Genomic DNA, 22,834 nt, shown 5'->3' on the forward strand with positions numbered 1-22,834 from the left:
TGAGGCAAACAGGGTTAACTGACTTGCACAGGATCACCTTCACACTAAGTGTCTGAGTCCAGATTTGAACTCTGGAAGATAAATCTTCCTGTCTCCAGGCCTGGCATTCTATCCACAGCACCACCTAGCTGGCCCATATTACTAGAAATGCAGCATATAGTTTGTAAGATAAGGTATGGTCACGAAAGATATGGTAGTACTGGGTAGTCTCTTAGCTCTGCTATATGCTAGCTTTGTGATATTGAGCAAACTACTTAACCCTTTTGGGAACTCTGCTTTTCTTACCTCCAAAAATGGGAAAGTAATAAATGAGATCATGGATGTAAAAGAAGTCTATAAGTCATATGGTGCTATATCATTGTGATGTAATGTGGTGTGTTGGATTTGGCAGAGAAAGGAAAGATCATATTTTTGGTATGTTGTGTAAACTATAGGAAGTCTTGTTTTTAGCATTACTATCATTCAGATCTAAAATGTTTTATAATTTTATTTTTGTCGTATGATTTGTTGTATCTTGTAGACTATCCTTGATGAGGCCTTGAAGGACATGGAACATTACAACGAAGCAGTCACAAGAGCAGTTGGGATAATTAATTCATTTGAAGCCACTGTTCATTCACATAAAATAGCTCTTGATGATCTAGGGAAATTTCAACAGTTGACTGATGGGAAACAAGAGGAATTTGAGGCCTTGGTAGTGGACTTAAAGAATCTTACCTCAAAGCTAGAAAATGTAACCAGTCCCAAAGGCAAAGTGCAACTTGAGCATGTATTGTGCGAACTTATCAAGACTAACTCCTTAGTCAAGGAATCAACTGAAACAAAGAAAGCTGACTTAGAGAGGTAGGTGGTGTTTTCTCAAGAAGACTAACTGGTTGTTATTATTTTTTATCATTTTAAAGATCATAGATTCACAACTGTAAGGAACCTTAGAACTCATCAGCCCAACTCTTATTTTACAGATGTGGAAAATGAGGCCCAAAGAGTCACTTAACTTGATGTAATAGATAAAACATTTAATGAGTACTTAGCATTTGTCAGGTACCATGTTAAGTGCTGGGGATAAAAAAAAAGCTAGCAAGACAGTCCCTGACTTTAAGGCACTTACATTCTAAAGGAAAAGGACCACACATAAAGAGGAGCTTAGGGAGCTGAAGGGATGGTATATTTCAGATGGAGATGCCCTGAAAGTACAATCGAAGCCTAGATCTGAGCAAGACAAGGCCTAAGTAAGCCATGGCCACCAGCATATAGATAGTAATTGGCAGAACCAGGATTGGACCCCAGGTCTTGTGACTCTGAGTCCCTTTCTTTTTCCACTCTATTATGCTATCCTTGATCACTTCTTTCCATGCCTTTACAAGTTAAGATGTTAATTGTGTCTACTGTTAGTATTTGTATATCCTGAACTTTGCCATCTTAATATAATGGTATGCACATTCCTGTATAACATTTGGCAAACCTTTTATGTGTCTTTCATTCTTTCTTGGCAATTCAGCATGATCTAGTAGAAAGCTCACTGGATTCGTGTCTCGGCTGTGCCTCCCTCTAATTCTGTAACTTTGAGCAAATCACCTGAGTTCCCTGAGTTCCAGCTTCCTCTTGTACTATCTCAAAGGGTTTTTGTGAAGCTTAAATGAGACAATATATGTAAAGTGCTTTGGAACTGTAAAATACTGTAAAAATGGGAGCTATTATAACTTGAAACTGATAATACTTAATATTAATGTTAAAAAACTCATGAGATCATGTTGGGAAGAAGTTTTGGGATTTAGTGCAATAAAGAAAATTAAAATTTTCTGTTGCAACAAATTTATTAATTCAAACATTCAAAAATATTTATTGATTTGGAGTCAGCAGACCTGTGGTCCAGTATTGATTCTGCTGCTTGCTGCCTGTATAACCTTTGCTAAATAAATTCCCTTTTATATATCCTAGGTTCTACATTTGCAAAATAATGGAATTTATCTACATCAGAGGTTCTTAACTTGGCATCTGTAAACTTAAAAATATTTTTAAAACTTTTTTAAACTCAAATTTTCAATAATTACTTAAATAATTGTAAATGTGTAAATCCTGTGTATTTTATTTTATGAATTTAATCATATTATTCTGAGAAGGGGGCCACAGATTTTCCCAGAGGGTGTTATGACATTGAAAAGATTAAAAATCCTTAGACCACTGATATGAAACTCAGATAGAAATGGGGACCACAAAAACCAAACATAAGGATCCCTGTGGGCCACATATTGACTTAGAAAACTATATATTAACATTATCTGTGTTTTATTTTTGTTTATTTTGACAAATACTTCCCTAGTCTATTTTAATCTCACTTGGGTTGTGCTCAGGAGTGTTACGGGCCGCATGCAGCCCATGAGCCATGTGTTTCACGTCTCTGCCTTGGGCTGTATGATCTCCTAAAGTCTCTTCTATTTCTTGCTTACCTGGTCTACTTTCCCATATCTATGTATCTACTTCATCTACTATATTATACTATTATATACTAGATACTATTTATCTATGATACTTATTTAACTACTTTTCTGTTTTTTAACCTGTATCAAATAGTTGTGGTCATTACTGCTCTATAACATAGCTTCAAGTAGATTAGCCATGTCCCTCCAGTGTCTCTACCCTACTCTTCTTTACACTGTGCCTTTTAAAACACTTGGTCCATTGTTAACAAAATCTATATGGAAAGCATGATGTAAACACACTGACCTTTTATGAACACTGTATCACTTTACTGTGTAAAAGTGCTTCATTTCTTTTATTTTCACCTCATTTATACAACAGTACACTTCAGATAATGTGATCCTTCCCAATCCAAAAACTTTGAGATTGGGGCTTCACAACTTTTCTCTTTGACATATAAATTTCTTCCCAATTCAGCTCCAACCTACCTAACCACGTTTATGGCACATTGTTGTTTTTCAGTCATTTCAGTCATGTCTGACTCTTTGTGACCTCATTTTGGCGATTTCTTGGCAAAGATACTGGAATATTTTGCCATTTCTTTCTCCAGCTCATTTTATAAATGAGGAAACTGAGGCAAATGGGGTTAAGTGACTTCTCCAGGGCGCACAGCTACTAAGTGGATTTGAATTTAGGAAGATGAATCTCCCTGATTCCAAGTCCAGTGTTCTAACCACTGAGCCACCTAGCTGCCTCTATGGCACATTACTGCCCTTCACATATTCTACATTCCAGCCAGAATGGCTTACTTCTTGCTCTTCCTACATTACAATCCTTCTCTTGTCTCTGTTCCTTTGAACAAGCTTCCTGCCATGCCTGGAATGCTTTTCCCTCCTTGAATCCCTAATTCATCCAAAGTTCAGCTTAATGTGTCATTTACTATAAAGGCCTGTCTCACTTCTCCCCACTTACTATTGCCCCTATCCCAGAAATGACTCTGCATTTTTTATATATCTAAAAAATACGCTTATCTATGTACATGTTGTTCCCCCTTCCTTCAACTTGGAGTGCAACGAGATATTTAGTCATCAAAATTAACAATTTAAGTCTTCTCTAAGAGTTATGAAATTTGTTTTTGATGACTAAACATCTCAAATTCTTTATTTTCTGTAAATGGAACTCATTTTCTTTATCAACTATGTATGTTTAGGTGCCTAAAGAACTATGAAAGCTACAATAAAATCAGACAAAAAATTTGTGCCAACTTGAACAAAGTGGAAAAGGCACTTCAGCTATCTGTTTCCCAAAAGCCAGTGTCTTACAGAGAAGCTTTGGAACGCTTGGAACAGAGCAAGGTAAGTTGGATTCTGAAGTATCTAGTGTGCATGTATGCCAAAGTCGAGGCTAGGTGAATGTCTTTGTATCAATTTTTGCATGTCTTGGATATCAGATCTTCATTAGATAAGTTTGATACAAATAATCTTCATATCCTATAGTTTCTCTTCTTATTTTCTACGTTGATTTTGTTAATGCAAAACCTTTAATTTTTTATAATCAAATATATATTTCTTCATCTAACACTTATTTACTCAAATCCATGGTTGTGAAAGGCTCCTTAACTTCATTTTTTAAATAGCAAAATTTTTTATACTCGCATTGTATACCTATTTTGAGTTTATAGTACATGATATAAGATGTTAGTCTAATCCTAATTTTTTCAGACTGGTTTCCAGTTTTTCCACCAGTTCTTGTAAACAAAAGAGGGAGTTCTTCCCCTACTAATTAATGATTGAGGGGCGGGGGTGTTATAAAACACTAGACTATTGTTTTATATCGGTTCTATTTCTTGCTTACCTGATCTACTTTCCCATATCTTATTTATCTACTATATTATACTATTATATACTAGATACTATTTATCTATGATATTTATTTATCTCCTTTTCTGTATTTTAACCAGTATCAAATTTTTGGTCATTACGCTCTATAACATAGCTTCAAGTAGATTAGCCATGCCCCTCCACCGTCTCTATCCTACTCTTCTTTACGTTGTACCTTTTAAAACACTTGGTCCATTGTTAACAAAATGCCCTTAATATTGGTCCCTTAGAAATAACTTATGAAATTATTTACTTATTCATACCTAAGTTATTTCTTCCAAATAATAAGTTCCTTGATGGTAAAGACTGTTTCATTTTGTCTTTTAAAAACCAACCTTAGCAACCTTTGTTGAATTAGCAGGGTTTTCCCTTCTTTACTTGTACACTAAAATTTCTTGAGATTTCTCCAGACCTTTTGTTCTTCCAAATCAGCTCGCTATTGTTTTGTTTTGTTTTCTATGATGTCCCCTACGTAATTTAATTGGCATAGTACTAAATCTATAACTTCATTTAAGTAGTATCATTTTTTAAAAATTATATTAGAATGCCCTGACCATGACCTGTCATAAACTCTCCAATTCTTTCAGTCTCCCTTTGGTTCTGTAAAGAGTAATTTACAGTGGTATTTATAGAAACCTTGCTAGTGCTTTTATTGGTACTTTATGCATTTTTTTATTATTTTGAATATAATTTCTCCTATCATTTTTCCTAAGTTTTGGTCATACTGTATGGAATTGTTGATTATTTTTGCGTATTTATTTTGCATTGTGCTTTTCTACTGAAATTATTGTCCCAGTTTTCTCAATGTCAGTGTCAATTGCTAATAGGAACAATTTTGTCTTTTTTTTGTCAGTACTTATACCTTTGGTTTTTTTCTCTTTTCCTACTGCTGTCCCTACTATAGCATTTCCAGAATGGTGACAGATTGGAGCAGGAGGAACATTCATGTTTTACTTCTGTTTGTAACAGAAAATTTTCCTCTGTAAACAATGCTGACTTACTTTTTAAATATATGCTTTTGATATTTTGAAGACAGGCTCTCCTGTGTCTATGCTTTTTGTAGTTTTTAACACACATTAATATTTTATTTTGTTCAAGGTTTTTCCTTCATCTATTGAAATAATTATGTAGGGTTTTTTTAGTATGGGTTAATTATTTTCCTATAAACTATCCTTGTATCCTTTTCTTAGGCATGTTGAATTATTTTCTGTATATATAGTGTATTCATACATATAGTAAACATACAGCATAGATTCATGTGTGTGTTGTTTGTGTGTGTGTGTGTGTGTGTGTGTGTGTGTGATCCTCTTCAAGATTTTATTTAAAATGTTGGTTAGTTTTCTAAACACTTTAGAATTTTTCTGAAGTTAGACCTAATATGGTAATGTAGGTGACATTAGAATGTGAATGAAAAGACACCAAATCTTTTCTTCCATAGAGGTATAAAAAATGCAAATGCAGCTTTAGTGACCAGTGCAGCATATAGCATGGAGATTAGCCACCCAAATAAAATGTAAAACAAACCAGTGTGTTAAAATATACTCATGTGATTAGCTTCTCCTTGGAAAATTAATTATCATTAATACAGACTATCATATCTTATTCATTCTCCCCTTTTGCCCCAAATTCCATAATAAATACTATGTAAAATGATAGCAACTTAAATATTTTCAGATGCACGTGTCCATAGCCTTAATGGTATAGCTATATTAGGAACAGGTCACAGAAGTTTCAAGGAGTCATGAGACTGACGTATTAGTTGGGGGAGAGGGAGGCAGAAAGAAATATATACAGGCTTAGTAAAAAGCTGAAGATCTGGGGAGAGGTTGAGTTAAATAGTCTGTCAACACTTTCTATCTCTTGCCACCTGATCTGGACTTGAGTTCCTGACTTGAATCTTCATTCCTACAACTGGCTGCCTATATCTGTCTCTATCCCTGGGATTTCTTCAGTGCTCAGAAGAAGCCTCTATTACAACCTTGGCTGACTTTTGGGTTTATGCTCCTTAGATTTCTATTTGATCCCTTGCCATTCCCAAGCCCGGTGCCTTGCCCTATTTAACCATGAGTAGACATGGGATAGATACTCCTGAATTACAAAAATTGAATTTGAGGGCTAAGTCCTTTTCCTTTATCTCAGACATTATTCTTTAACTTTATTGAAAGATGGTACTTTAAAATTAATCCTATAATATGTAGGAAATGTTTAAAATTAAGTTTTTTATTGTATTCCAATTTGCTTTCAATGTTGGCTTTATAAATTTAAGAAGGGAAATATCACCAACATCTGCCTTTTTTTTCTTTTTAAAGAATTTTGTGGCAGATCTTGTTTCAACTCAGGAAGAACTAATGAAGCTACGACAAGACTTCAGATGTTTGAGACTTGTGTGTACAGAAAATGACAGCGTATGTCTGCTCAACATTGTGTCAGCCCTGTGGGAGAGATGGCTGAATTTGCTTGAGAATGCTAAAGAATGGGAACTGTACTGTGAAGAGCTGAAACAAGGCTGGAAATTTATCAGTGAAGAAGTGAGTGTTTCTATAAATCATATAGGTATTAAAAGTATATATTGAAAGTGTTTATTTGAATTTTGTTTCTGTGTAGCGTATCCTCAAGCTGATCTTCCCCATGTCCCCTTGCTTATATCATATCAACATATTTATTTACTCAATAGCTAGCATTTATATTGGGCTTTAAAGTTAGCAAAGAGTTTTACAAATATTATCTCGTGATCGATCTTCACTTACAACCTTGGAGAGGTAGGTGCAATTATTAGCCCCATTTTACAGATGGGGAAACTAAGGCACAGAGTGATTAAGTGACTTGCCCAGTGTCACACAGCTAGTAAGTATCTGAGGCTGGATTTGAATTTTCCTGACTCCAGGTCTAGCGCTCTATCTACTCCACCACATAACATGTATCTATACATATAAGTATATCATACTTATAGACACACCGTATACACAGCTCAAGTAATCTTACAAAAAATCTTAATAGACTTTCAAAACTCTTTAACTATTTAGTATTGTATGAAACATCAGAAGAGAAACAATAAGGCACAACTATAAAGTTTAAAGTGGAGTTAAAAGTATATTTTGAGAGCTATTCTAAGGAAAGGCAATTCTCTTAATATATTATTCCTGTAATATGAAAGTAATCACATAAATAATATTGAGGCTATTTCATAAACATTAAAAGTTTGCTGTAACTATATGAGTCAGTATCACTGACCACATTGTCACAGACCATTCTGCTCTCAGATACTGAAAAAAGTAGAAGCTGATCCATTTAAATGAAGGGTTTTGCATCTCAGTTTGTCATACTGGATAGAGAGCTGACCTCAAAATCAGAAAAACCAAGGGTTCAAGACCATCCTCTCACATACACCAACTTGATGACCTTGTAAAAGTCACCTAATCTCTTGGTGCTCTCAGCAACTATAAATTATAGAGAAGGCATCCTCACCCAGGGCTTCCCTACCAATTAAATGAGGTCCAGTCCTCACCATTATTATCCCTACATATCAAGTAACCATGAGAACTTTTCTTTGATGCATCAAAAAGTCTGTGATTTCCTTCACTTTGAATAATCTCTTTGCCAACACAGATTACACCCCCTGTATATTGTAGGAGATGGTCTTCATGTGTTACTGTAGCTAAATAAATTCACTAACAGTTGGCCAACCTTTTGGTAATGAACTTCTCCAAATTTAGCTAGAGTAGTTCTCAAAAACCAGATTCACAGTTTGTCAGACCTGTATTCCAAGCCTTTTTAATTACTAAGATATAGAGAAGCCATCCATAATCCACAATCACTTCTATACCATGATGATGCATAATGAGAAGAACAAGGAATGAAAATTTTGTATTGTAGATAGTAAATGACAAGATGTTTTTTAAACTCTAGATTCAAAGTACTACCAGCATTTCTCCTTTCTTTAGACAGTTATTAATTTCTAGAAGATTATACCTCTATTACATTGGACTTGATGACCTTTATAAACAAATATCCTTCATATAAAATGAATTTTTATTTATTTTTAATCATGATATTTCATCGGTATTCAAGAGGTCAGTTTTTGTATGTGTTTGAAAAAAAGCTAATATGGTTTTGCAAAATATATTCCTACATCTCATTTTTGGTCAATTTTCTTTTAATTCCAGGGTTTTTAAAATAATTAAGTCTGTACTTTCATTATGTAATATAAACTATTATGCAAAATCTTTTCCCAAGGAGGAATAGGAGTTTAATTACAGAGACCATTCTAAGGAATAAAATAAACCAAATGATAGAGGTAGAAAAATTTGGAATGTTGCTAGATTGGAGAGTAGTCCAACTTGCATGGAGTACAGAGGAATATACGAAGTAGAATAATATGAGATAAGACTAGTAAAGTAATGTGCAGGTTCTTAAATCAAGAAATCTGGACTTTATCAGATATGTAGTAGAAAAATCCAGACTTTTATCAATTCCCTGATTTAATTAAGGCTGTACATTTGGCCAGGATGTTTAGAAGGGGAACAGCTGGAGGAAGGGGATTGATTTCTTAGGAGTCTCTTGCAGTGATCAAGGTAAGAAGTGATTTGGGTCTAGACTAGGAGGGCCAGCCCTCATGCTAAAATAAAGTAATGAGAGATTCCAAGGAGGGGTGGCCCCATATACACTATTTAATTGTATACTTGTTAATCCTAAATAAGAATCCCCAATGTTGCAGGTAAGAGGTGATGGTAAAGAGTATCTTGATATGATCACCTTAGGGCAAAGGTCTTTTCCTTTGCCTTTGCAGGTAGAAGTTGATTTCATTATCTGACCCAGAGGTGACCAGATTCTGACAGACTGATTTACACATACCAAGCTCACAAATGGCTTACATAATGACAATTATTCATTCATTTGCAAATATCTACTGACTAAATTGCTTGATTAGACTACTGAGTTTTAATACAGTGTTACCTTCTGGGACAAGTATGACTACCTGTCTCTAGACTATTGGGTTTTCCTTTTTATAGTTTCTTACTTCCTTTGTAGTTACTGGTTACCATTTTTTTTTTTCACTAAAGTCAGTGTACTTATTTCCTATAGCAGTTAAGCTTTCCTATCCCTTTCTTTCCTCTCCCCCTTTATTTCTAATTAGCTGAGGATCCAGATAACCCAACTGGTTAGAGTTCTTAGACTTGTGTACTAAAAATGGGTTGGTAAAACCATCTTATGCCTTATACAGCAGTAAATTCCAAATGGATAACAGATCTAAATATTATAATTATGTCATAAAAATTAGAGAAGAAAATTTCCTCCATAACTATGTGGGAATAGGGGTGGTAGGGGAGTTCTAAACCAAACAAGGGATAGAAGTTATCATGAAGATAAAAAGAGAAAATGTCAAATGGGAAAAAAAAAAACCTTTGTATCATATGTCTTAGATAAAAGTATAGTATCCAAGCTACATTGGAACAAAGGCAAGTATATAAAATAAAGAACTGTTCTCCAATAGATAAGTAATTAGAAGATATGAATGTAGTTTTAAAAAGGAGAATTTTGAACTGTCAGTAACTATATGAAAAAATAATACAAATCACTAATAATAATAAACCTGTAAATTAAAAGAGTTCTGAGAATTTACCTTACATTCATCAAATTGCCAATTACAAAAGATAAAAATGGTCAATGTAGGAGATACTGTGGGAAGGCAAGTATACTATTTATCCCTGAACTATATTAAAACTCAGTGTGGTTGGTCAATATCTTGCAAATTAATAATTGGCATTCTGGTTTGTATAAGTCATTTGGAGTTCTGTGGGAAAATTCACTAAGTTCTTCATAGTTCTTATTAGAAATGTGCCTCAAGTAGGTTTCATATATATAAAAATATTCATAGCAGTACTCTTCATAGCAGGAAAAAAATGGGAAAAAAGCAAATGTCATCAACTGGAAGTATGATCACATTTACTGTATGATTCTAAGACAACATTATTGTATAATATCAGAAAGTATATTTTAAATATGTACGTATGTGTGTATATATATATGTATATTTGTATATAATCTCTTAGGTAGCATACAAAGGGAAAAATTACATTTGTGCTTTCATTTTATTAACATTCATTTCAGTAGTTTACTTTTTTGTCCAATAGTATTACAGATGTCCCAAAAGTCTTAGTGCAGTCTTAAACTTTAAAAAATAGTCATTTAAGTAGCTATTTTTAAGCTATTAAAGCTTAAGACTGAAGTAAGACTTCTAGGATAGACCTGTATTTATTTCACATATGATGGATGAATTTCTTTAAAAGATTTTCTGAGGTCTTTGAAAATTCATATGGACAAATAGCTAAATCAAAATTACTTTTATTCAGAAAAACAGAATTACCGTCAGCAGAGAATTGTATATATTCTTGATGTCTGACATGACTTTTCCAAAATCAGGAATGCTTAGTAACAGCCTGTGTTGTTATGACCATCAAAGAGATTTCTTAGGTTGACAAAAAAAACAAACAAACCACATCTTAATGTTTATTCCCCTTGTTGACCTAGATTGAACGGGAAGCAATTATTTTAGATAATCTCCAAGAAGAATTCCCTGAGAGTGCCAAACCAAAAGAAGCAGCCACCAATGAGGAACTATCTGAAGCCCTAGAATGTTTCTGCCAATATGAGGAGAACCTGGAGAGGGAGCAGCTGCTATTTACTTTACTTCTTCACCGGATAAAAAGTATTATGAGTGTTCCTGAAAGTATAGAGACAACTGAATCTGTTCCAGTATTCCAAGAGATTTGGTCCATGCAAGATCGATGTTCCAAGTAAGATCTAGTTATATGAGATGAAATGAAATAGCAATGGTTGAGAAGTTAGTTGTATATTTTAGATGTTGACTTAAATTTAAACTTTTTTTTTACAGTTTTCAATTTATCTCTTTTTAGTTTTCAACATTCACTTCCATAAGTTTTAAATTTTCTCCACCTCCCTTACCACTCCCTCCCCAAGATGACATGTAATCTTACATGGGCTCTACACATACATTTCTATTAAGCACATTTTCACATTAGTCATGTTGCATAGAAGACATAACAAATGGGAGAAACCATGAGAAAGAAAAAAATAAAACAAAAAATAATAGTCTGCTTTGCTCTGCATTCCAGCTCCATAGTTCTTTCTCCAGATGTGGATTGCATTTTGAGTCCTTTGGAATTGTTTTAGGTCCTTGCATTGCTGAGAAGTCTATCAAAGTCAGTCATCACATGCTGTGGCTTTTTCTATGAACAATGTTCTCCTAGTTCTGCTTACTTCACTCATCATCAGTTCATATGAGTCTTTCCAGGATTTTCTGAAGTCTGCCTATTCATCATTTTTTACAGCTCAGTATTATTCCATGCCATTCACATAACACAACTTGTTCAGCCATTCCCCAATTGATGGTCATCCCCTCAATTTCCAGTTCTTGGCCACCACAAAAAGAGTTGCTGTAAATATTTTTGTACCTGTGGGTCCTTTTCCCATTTTTATGATCCTTTGGGTTATAGCCCTGGAAGCCATATTGCTGGGTCAAAGGGTATGCACATTTTTGTAGCCCTTTGGGCATAGTTCCAAATTGCCCTCCAGAGTGGTTGCATCAGCTCACAGCTCCACCAACAATGAATTAATGTTCTAACTTTCCCACATCTTCTCCAACATTTATCATTTTCCTATTTTATCATGTTAGCCAATCTGATAGGTATGATGTATTACCTCAGAGTTGTTTTGATTTGCATCTCTCCAATCAATAGTGATTTATAGCATTTTTTCATATGAATACAGGTAGAAATTTAGTCTTTCTAAAGATATAATGATTAGATTAGAACCAACCCTAAATAATGTCTATAAAATGTGTAATCATCAGTGAGTGGGTGACAAAAGAGATCAGAGAGTCTATTACCACAGCTGATGAGGAAATACTCTATCCTGGTATTGCTCTGGGTGCAGGATTTGCAATTTTTGTCTGGTAGGCACATCCTATTTAAGAGGAAATGGGGATGAAAAATAGTAGGATTTTTTTTTTTAAGATGGTTTGCATAATTTGATTAAGTATACATCCTCAAATTACCTTTTGTAGCAGATCCTAGGCTTGCTAGAAATCCTAATGTAACTCTTGGTGGAAAAAATGAAAATGAAATTAGATAGAATGTAGAAATTGGTAAAAAAGATAGGTCTGAGAAAGATTTTGTTTGGATTACTATCCATAATGATGACACACACATTTATATGTATGTAAGTGTTATAAGGAAGACCCCAGACTCAATTCCAAAGTTGGCATCTCAAGCTTTTTATTTGAGAGGTTGAAGGACTTTTTCCTTTGATTCTTGCAAGAAGCGAGCACACCTCCTTAGTAAAAGAGAGTGTACCCAATACAGAAGGAAAAGCAAGCTTTATAAGGTTAGTAATCCTAACTCCTCTCTTCCAGATCAGGATTGGTCCTAACCTTCCTGGGTTACAATCTTCCTTATATGTCCACCCCATGTAACTCCTTGATATGTTCTCCCTCACTGGTCATGCAATGCATGTTCACTTAATGAGGTCATAATTTTATGCAGGGCATGTAAGGTAATATGCATGAGGTTCACTGAGCATGTGCAGTAGCAAGAAGTCACTCACCTGGGATTAACCCTGGCCAGTTTGAGCCGGTTTACCTAGCACCCCGAGTTTGTGGTTCCTGAATATCTTTTTCTCACTGCTGATTGGTTGGCAACCCTTATCTTAAGATTTGTCACAAGGCTGTGACTCTTAATGACTTTAACTGTGGGGAAACTTAGCTATTTCATATGTCTCACATAAGTGATTGAAAAAATCATTACAGATGCTATCTCTTTATTCAGAAAAAGTGTTATTCTAGGTGGGATATTGGTATTTTTTAATTTTTAAAATAAAACAACTATTTGCAAAAAAAAAAAGGATAAAGAAAGTTGTTTAAACTACCTTTGATATTGTTTCTTGTTTCAGGCTCTCTCAGAAAGCTCAAGCAAATAAAAAATTGGTACAGTTTGAAATTGAAGAGAGAAGTAATATCAGTAAAGAAATAATTGCTTTGAGGTATTCATTTGAAAAAATAACAGCCTCTTTCCATGACATGGCATTGGAAGAAGACCCAGAAAGGGAGGATCAGTTGGAGGTTAGTGACAGGTCATTGGCCAAAAGGAGTAATGCAATGTGACTTCAGTTGCACTTTCTGATGAGGCAATCTGTCACTGTTGTGGTGTATGAAGAGGTGCTGGTAAATGTTTAACAACAAACAGAAAAAGAATGTATGCATGATACACTTTTAAGTTTAATCTGCACTATTAACATTTTATTTTCTCCATCACTTTCTTAAATCTAAACAATCAAGAAAACAATAAGTCAAGCCCTGGTTTGTAGAATACTCCAGTTTCCAAGTTGTAAGTGCTTACACTGAATACTCAACCATCAGCCCAGTTCACTCTGGTTCAAGCATAGCCCTGGATATATGATTAATCTGTCTGGTCAATATATATCTATCTATACAGCTTTCAACTTATGTACTGTGGTAAATGAGGTGTAATAGAATTTATTTTAAAAAATGGGAGACTGGAGGGTCAGTAATCACTAGAAATATATGACTACCACCTTGATTAGGAATGAAAGAATTGAAAAGGAACTAAGGAGATCATATGACTGCCTACCTTTATGCTCCTCCTGTTCTCAACACACTTCTGTCTTTATATGTACCTTCTTTTGCCTTGTGATCTTTGAAAAAGAACTCAATATGTACACTTATGGCAGGAAAGATAAGACATACAAATAACTATAACAAACCACAGATAATTGGTGTCATATGAATGACACAAGCAAATTCTTGTAGAAGTTCAGAGGAGGGGGAAATCATCTGGGAAAGCATCCTGGAGGTGGTGGCATTTCAACAGACCTGAAAGAGTGATTGGAATTTCTATAGGTTGAGATGGTGGAGAAGATTAGATCAAGCTTAAGAGAATGATTAGCACAGATATGAGAGAAGGAAATCATGATAAGTGATTTGTGTTTGTAGACCAGAGTGAACTACCACTTCCCTAATTCAGGGAAATAGTGGGGAAAAATACATTCACTTCATATATTTGATATGAAGGGTCTATTAAGGACCTCATTGTCTATTCTGTGGATCAAATAACCTTTGGATTTTTCTTTTAGCTGTTTCTTTACCAAGTCTTACCCACTTTAAGTGATACTGTCTATTTCCACTCCCACACAGAGGGTAGACAGGGATCCCAGACAGATAACTGTAACAGAAAACCTTTTCAAAACAGGTGTATTACATTTCAGTGACAGAAGTGGCCTGGTCCCACAATGTCTCTGGTTCTCCAAGGAGGGTATTTTATTGTATTTACATTTTGTATGGTGTGCATTTATGTACGTGTTGTTTTCTGAAAATAGTATATATCTTTGAAGGCTGGGACTGCTTTATTTTTGTCTTTTTAATCTCAGCCTAGCACAGTGATTTGGATAGAGTAGGCACTTAATAACTGATGTAAATTGCATGGAGTTGAATATAGGATCCTGAAGGGGATCCTGTAATTATGTTGTTCATACCATTTGCTTGTGTCTGTTGTACAGTGTGGTGCCATTTGAATGTCAGGATCTTCCCTGTTTTCTTGTCTCTTTTTGATTCCCTCTCCCATTTCACATAGTAATTGTTCCAAACCTTTATCAGTGGCCTCAAAATCCCAAGTGCAGAACACTTTTCATTTTCTTAGTTAAAAACATTGATTCCTATTTTACTAAGACTTCAGCCATTGTCCTGTCCTGTACATATTAAAATCTTTTTTTTCTGTTTTCATTCAGCAAACATTTACTAAGCACCTATTAGGCATAGTATTGTCCTAGACATTGAGAGAAATATACTGTTTAGATAATGCATGGTCCCTCCCCTCATGGAACCCACAATTTAGTGGATAACTATAACACTCACGATTACATGATAATTTCTTTAGATAGCTGGCTAAAAAAAGTACTACATGAATCCGGAAGAACAAAGCACTTAACTGACTGAAGGAGGTCAGTGTATCACCAAGGCAATATTCACCGCACAGAAGGTGACTGTGAATATGCCAGTGTAGTTCTGAATTGTAAAGTATAATAGACTTTTCTTATAGAAGGCAGAGAGTAAACACTTATTCAGATACCAGAAAACCAAATCCATCATAGTAACCAAGAAGTCAATATACTAATGTACACTATACTAATATATACTAGTGTATAATGTAATATACTACAATATACAATAAACAGTATGCTAATGTATAATGTAAGGGTGCTACTGCACCATTCCCAAGCCTTTCCCTCGCGTACCAGTGCTGGAACCTTCCCACAATCAGATACTCACAACCAGAATTGTCTGCCTGCCTGTGTCCCCTCTCTCTCTGCTCTAAATGCTCTTACCAACTTTCTCGCAGTTTTGCTCCACCCTTTCTGTTCTACCCGTTCAGCAAGCTCCTCTCATCATATATGACTTAGGCTTCCATGTGATCTAAGCAGGTCACATGGGCCTATTAATGGGTGGGAAAGGTCTTCAAATTAAGTAAAAATACAATAACAATTCATTTGACCCCAAGATCTTTCTTATCCATTACATAGATCAATGGGGCAACTGGTGTGAACAGAACTTTACAACAATATAATAGGAATCACACAAAATAAGCTTATAAAATAATATCTTAGGATGGGGCTTGAGCACAAGCACCCCATCATTCACCCCTTGAACACATGGGGCCCCAAATCTCAGAGTAAGGAGTGAAGATCTTTTCTTCCATAGTTACTTCCTGCTGAAATTGGACATAGAGCTGTCACTGCCCCAAGAAATCCCTTTTGAGAGGTCAGTTCTTTAGCTGGCATCTGGAGCTTGGTTGATGCCAGGTCCAGGGGTGACACATCACAGTCGTGGACAGGGGGTGACATCCGGCTTAAGTGATCAGGCATCTGCAGGTGGAGGGTACTAAGCCTGTAGGAAACAAATCTAGCAAATAAATTTAAAAGATAAAAAGCCAAAAAAGACACAAGGAGACCACCAGAAGGAGGGTAGATATAAGGTCAGCCATGCTCCTGCAGTCCATGAACCCAGTATCATAGCCTCGCTCACGGTAGAATATATAGTAATCATCTGCTCCTGAATCAACAATAATTACAGTATTATCTTTCCGCGTGCTGTAATTTCCACAGCCTTTGGAGTATTGTCTGGCTTCTGTTTTGCCCATACTTTAGCTCCCAATTTTATTCTATCAGTAGAACTCAACCCTTCAGTTCCTCTGATAGTTATTGTAGAAGGAGGGTCAGTTTTCACAAGGGGTATTGCTTCATAAGGAATAATAATTACTTGAACTATTCTATTATTTTTACAAAACTATATGGGTTCTTCACCTACATCTTGGAATAACATAATAATTTCTCCTTGATAATTAGAATCTATCATTCCAGCCAATATATGTATTCCTTGAGCTGCTAATCCTGATTTTGCTTATATCCATCCAAAATGATTTTTTAGGGATTCTTATACATATTCCAGTAGAGATTTTTCTTATTTCTTTTCTATCCAACCAAAAGTCCTCTAAGCAATGTAAATCATATCCTGCTGAACCAGGTTTTCCCGGATACGGTGCTGGGACATCAGACTTCACAGTCCAATATTCAATATTTGGGATCTTATGTGTTTGTTGTTTTCTAATTTGCAGATTTGGGGTCATCATTCTGGCTAGAGGTGTACTTCTTCCTCCCAATGGTCTATTATTCAAATTATGTAAAGTAGGGAACAAATTATCTTTCCAATGTTGAGAAGAATGATTAGAACTTAACTTTCTTAACTGTTCTTTCAATAATCCATTCATTTTTCCAATTAACCCAGATGCTTATGGATAATATGGAACATGATATATTCATTCTATATTGTTTAATACACAATATCTCTTCATTTCATTGCCTTTGAAATGTGACCTATTGTCTCTTTGAATCTGTGTTGGGGTTCCATAATAATAGACTTCTCATATCTAAAGTTTTACTGGTGTATTCCTGGGTTGCCTTCTTATAGGGACAAGCCACTAGTACACCTGAATAGGTGTCAACACAAGTACATATAAATTTGTATCCTTTATCTTGGGATAGGGGTCCAATATAATCTATTTGCCAAATCTGGGCTGGTACTTTCCCCTTTCTATCTTTCCAGTTACTACCCGAGGAATAGTTTGTTCCTTTTCCAATTGACATATGTAACATTCCTGTTACTTGTTTTAATAATCAATGAGAGATACTAATACTTTAGTCTTATACCCACTGGTGTGTGGCCTGGACCCCTAAATGGCCAGCCATTTGATGGACCCATTTTGCTAGTACTGGATCATCAATTGGGTGTCAGAGTAGAGACAATATGTTAAGTAGCAGTCTTTGCTAGTCTATCAGAATGTTCATTGTACCCACGTTCTGGCATGGTGAGAGCCATGTGAGTATCTACTAGAAAAACTGATAAATTAGTAACCAAAGACATGTCCCGTATATCTTCCCATAATTCTTTGCCCCAGACTTGTTTGCCATGAATTTCACAATTTGATTTTTCCACATGAGCATCCATATAACTAACCCATTAGCTCCTGCCTGTGAATCAGTGAATATATGACACTGTCCTCCTTGTTCTGTTTTGATAGCTTGGTGTACTGCCATAAGTTCAGCATATTGACTAGTTCTACCTATCCCAATACTTTCCAAAGTCTGCCTAGTATGTGGGTTATAGGCTACTGCTTTCCAGTGTCTTTTGTGGCCCAAATATTTTGCTGTCCCATGAGTAAACCATGCAGGTTTCTTTAGTTCTTCAGTTAATCCATCATATCCCTCATTCCATTTTACCAAGGACTGTACCCACTGTTGCTTTGGCTCAGGGAGTGTATCATTTCCCTCAGTATCTATGTTTGCTATAGATTCATGTAAAGGAGAAATTCCATTTTAGCCTGTTTTAGATCTATTTTGAATATAGTGTTTCTGTTTAGTTATGCTAGCCTTGTGCATGTCCAGTTCTGTGAGAAGCTGGGGTATTCATTATTCAGGTCATAATTAGGATTTCAGGGCTTAGTATTACCTCATGGTCCAGAGTCAGTTGTTCAGTCTCTACCAAAGCCCAATATGCAGCTAACAACTGCTTCTCAGAAGGGGTATTTTGAACTCCAGATGAAGGGAGTTTCCTAGATCAAAATCCTAAGGGCCTATTAATGGTGGGAAAGATCTTCAAATTAAGCAAAAATACATTAATAATACAGTCAAGGGAGGGCATCATGCTAAAAGCGGAATTATCATTATCCTTTCTATCCTCCATCCCTTGTGCCTTGAAAGAAGGGACTGACCAACAACTTCTGTGTTCTTTGATACTCTCTTTGCCTTCTATGATCTTGAACTCTCAGTGTCCTCCTTCCTCTCTGACATACTTCCTTCATTTGATTTTTTTTGCTCCTGCCCCCTAAGTGGAGATGTCCACCAAGGTGCAGTCCTTGACCACATGTCAATATCCATTCTTTTCTGGTGAGATCTCATCCAATCCCACAATTTCAATGATTTTTTAAAATGAGATGTCTTTCAGATCCCTTATCTTTAGTCCTGGCCTCTTTCTTTCCTTATCTCCAGACTCACATCTTCTTGTCAAATCAACTGGATATCACCTCGGCATCTTAAAATCTGTATTTCTTTTTTTTTGTCCAAAAAAACTATTGGCATATATGGTATTGATATTGCCTTTTGTTTTTATATCACAGTTAATTCTCCTCAACTCCCCCCCCCGCCCCACATTGGACCCTTCTTTACAAAAGGGCAGCTAGGTGGTGCAGTAGATAGAACACCAGTGCAGGTATTAGGAGGACCTGAGTTCAAATCTCACCTCAGACACTTGACACTCACTAACTGTGTGACCTTGGGCAAGTCACTTAACCCCAATTGCCTCATCCTGGGTCATCTCCAGTCATCCTGATGAATATCTGGTCATTGGATTCAGATGGCTCTGGAGTGAGACTGGTAACCTTGCACAGCCCTCCCTCACTCAAAACAAAGTCAAGTGCAAGTCACGTCATCGTTTCTCTGATGGCATGGTCTTCTTCGGCAATGAAGGACAAGCACACAAAACAAAAACAAAACCTTTTAAGACTAACAAAACAACACAGCAAATGCTTCTGATAGTCTATAATGCATTCGCCATCTTACCACATTATTCCCTCTCTACTTAGAAGAAAACAATATATTTCCTTATCATTTCTCTAGGACCAAGAGTTTTCATCATAATTCATCATAATTTAGTTGCTGTTAGCATCTGTACTATGGCAGTCATTGAATGTGTTGTTCTCTTAGCTCCATTTTTTCACTCTGTAACATTTCGTATGAGTCCTCCCACATTTCTCTATATTCTGTATAATTCATCATTATTTATGACACAATAATATTTCATTACTTATTATGTACCATAATTTATTCAGCCACTCCCTAATCAATTGGTACTTTTTTTGTTTGAAAACTGTATTTTAAAAACCAAACTTGTCATGCTTTGCTCTAAATTGACCCTTTTCTAAGTTCTTTTCTTCTCTTAATGCCATATCTGTTAACCTTACCCCATTGCAAAGGAGTAAGTTTTGGTTTTTTTCCCTCTCCCAACTCAGTTGATGTACTGATAGAAACTAATCACAGAACATGAAGTGTTAATACCCTATCATTCCTTTAAGCAGTATGAATACCTCTCTGAGTCGGAAGGGGGGGTAATATCATTAGACAAGAAAAAAAAAACTCTACATTATTGAAAGACTTTAAACAGTTTAATCCTAGAGATAGTTTTGTAATTTCTGAAGACATTGGAGAGAGAACCAACAACTGGGGAAGAACCTAGTTCTTTAGCTTTTGATGGAGAGAGATTGGGGATTTTCCTCTCCTGTCCCTTCCCATTGGCCATGTCATTCAGCCACAGAGCTACTTACCCCATTCAGCAGTTGACAAGTCATTTCAGGAGAGTTTGGGACACAGATGAAGGAACAGAGACATATTCTATTCCACATCCACTTCCAGCTCTTTCATACTAAAAGATATTTATCCATATCAGGAATTCTTAACCTTTTTTAGCTTCATGGACTCCTTTAGTACTAGTCTTCTGAATCCTATCTCTCACTTTTCAGAATACTGTTTTTTTAAATACATCAAATGAAATACATTGGATTACAAAGGAAACCAATTACATTGAAATACTATTATCAAAATATTTTACAAAGTTAATGGACCCCATGTTAAGAGCTTCTGCTATAGACAGACACAAATACAGACAGGCAGTCACTTGAGACCAGAAATAGCTGCACGAAACATAACCCCTGGAGATCTGGCAGTGGATTCAAAAAAGCTAGTTCTCGCAATTGAGAGTTGGATACGAAGAGGACTACATGAGGAAAGAAAGGATTTGGAGTTCAAATAGTTCCAGAGTTATAACAAGAGTCATCTAGAGTTGGCCACATTGTCATTGTGTGCTAGCCTCGTTATCATTATACTCTAAATTTTAGCTCGTTCTTCTCCGCATGCTGTGTGTATTTGGGGGAAACTGCATCATCCTAGGTTATGGGGGATAGGAAATATTTTGTAGCTACTGTTTTTTTTATATATGCCTTATTAGTAAACACCTAAGCGCTAATTGTGTCTTCCAGATTATTATTAATGGAAAATATGGTCTATTGCACAAAGAGCCCATATCCGTGGGTACTCTAGAACCTGTGGCACCACCACCTGGTGCCCTCAGGTGGTCCAAACCACTAGTACAAATACAAGTTGGCAATGTTTCCCGGAGTGGGTATCCTACAAACCATTCTCCTACTTACCTAGGAATAAAACCTTACTGTCATTATTGATTTCTTTCTTCCCTCCCTTTCCTATGTGCATCTAAGCTGCTGAGCCAGCCCTCTTAAGTCTACTTTTGCAAAATCACTCAAATCCTTTTAGTTCCCACTGTTAACATGCTAATTTAGACCCACTTTACCTCTTGTCTGCAGCATCACGGTAGCCTCCTTATTGGTCTTCCTGCCTCTAGTCTTTCCTCACTCCATTTCTAAATGTTGCCATTAAATTAATCTATTTAATACCTACTTCTGATCTCTAGTCTTTAGAAAACTTCAGTGACTGCTTGTGAATTTGTGACTTTTGGTTAACATCTTCAATGCTAACCAAATAAAGTCTAGCTTTTATAGCTTGTTATTGAAATTTCACTATAACCTAGCTTTGATTTAACTTTCCAGTTTTCTTTCTCATTACTGCCCTTCATGTATGTATGACACTTTAGCTGAAATTGATTACTCCTTGTTCCCCTCACAATCCCTTTGCCTTTGCATCTCCATTTCCCTTTCCATATCAAACTCCTTGAGCAAAGAGACCATGTTTTATGTCATTTTTCTTTGTATCTTGCTGGATACTTTTCAAGTTATAGGCTTAATAAATGTTTGATGATTGAATTGGGGAAGAGAGTAGATGATTTTGAACTACACCATTTCTAAAGGCATTGTGGTCTGTCCTTTGTTCTCGAAGAGAATCATGACATCAGGAAGGAGATACCACGACTTGCAAGTGAATTGGATTTAAGTGAGGGAAGACTGTGCAAAGTCATCAGCCCCACTCTCTCCTCAGGAGCCATCTGGGTTCAGTGACAAGATATATATCAGGACAACTGGAGATGGCTTCATCTTCAGTGGGATGATGCAGTGGGAGACCTTGGCCTTTTTAAGTTAAAGTCTTTCCTAGGTCTCAGTTTGTCTGAGGCAATGCCCATTCAGTGATAAAGACTAGGTAAAAATGAGGCAAAGAATGGCCTCTTTTACCTAGTCAAAAAAATAAAAACCAATCTGGGAGGGGAAGACCCTCAGAGTTTCTGGCCATACCAGAAACAATTGCTATTTACACTTATTCTGAGATGTCAGAATCCAAACAAGTGAGGCTTGAGCTGGGATCTGTTGTTAGGCAATCAACGAAAGCCAAAGTGATATGAGTTTAAGGCATGGTCCTTAAAAAAGAAATCTAGCCCCTAAACCCCAAGATTTTTGCTAGATTTCAGCTATCAAAATTTATATTCCTTTGGGCAGAGCACCTGCTGGTAAGGACAGAGGGAGAAAAGGGAGGGAAGGAAAAAAAGAAGGAAGGAAGGAAGTATGGAAGGCATTATATATACTATAAATAACATAAAGAATTATATATAATAAAATCATAATATGATAAAATAGGTTTTCTTGAGGAATCAGACCAATATCTTCTTCTTGTGATAATTAGCAGATAGCATACTAGGACACTGAGATTACTTGTATGTATTAGATTAGACTCAGGTTTTTTCCCAGCTAACTATGGGACATAGTGTCATATCAAACATGGTGTTGCCCACACAATGAGGTTTGCTTAGGCACTAATTTCTTAAGCCACGGGAAGTACAGACACAACCATAACCTCTTTCTGAGTGAGAAGTGAGTCTTCTTTTCCAGTAACAGTCTTCAATCAATTTTTCAAATGCATTCAAAATTTGTATGCTGCTT

At 35.9% G+C, this 22,834-nt stretch overlaps 1 protein-coding gene across 5 annotated transcripts in view; it reads left to right on the forward strand.

Moving 5' to 3' along the window:
• Nucleotides 1–22,834, forward strand: part of SYNE2 (spectrin repeat containing nuclear envelope protein 2) — a 416,605-nt gene that overhangs the window by 208,017 nt on the left and 185,754 nt on the right. For all 5 annotated transcript variants that reach the window (XM_072629431.1, XM_072629430.1, XM_072629434.1 and 2 more), the window contains exons 53-57: nt 521–843; nt 3,629–3,773; nt 6,608–6,826; nt 10,827–11,092; nt 13,266–13,434. In XM_072629431.1, the coding sequence (XP_072485532.1) occupies nt 521–843; nt 3,629–3,773; nt 6,608–6,826; nt 10,827–11,092; nt 13,266–13,434 (1,122 nt within the window). The remainder of the gene's footprint in view (nt 1–520; nt 844–3,628; nt 3,774–6,607; nt 6,827–10,826; nt 11,093–13,265; nt 13,435–22,834) is intronic.

Source organism: Notamacropus eugenii, chromosome 1, assembly GCF_028372415.1.
Source record: "Notamacropus eugenii isolate mMacEug1 chromosome 1, mMacEug1.pri_v2, whole genome shotgun sequence".
In the NCBI taxonomy this organism is placed as follows: Eukaryota; Metazoa; Chordata; class Mammalia; order Diprotodontia; family Macropodidae; genus Notamacropus; species Notamacropus eugenii.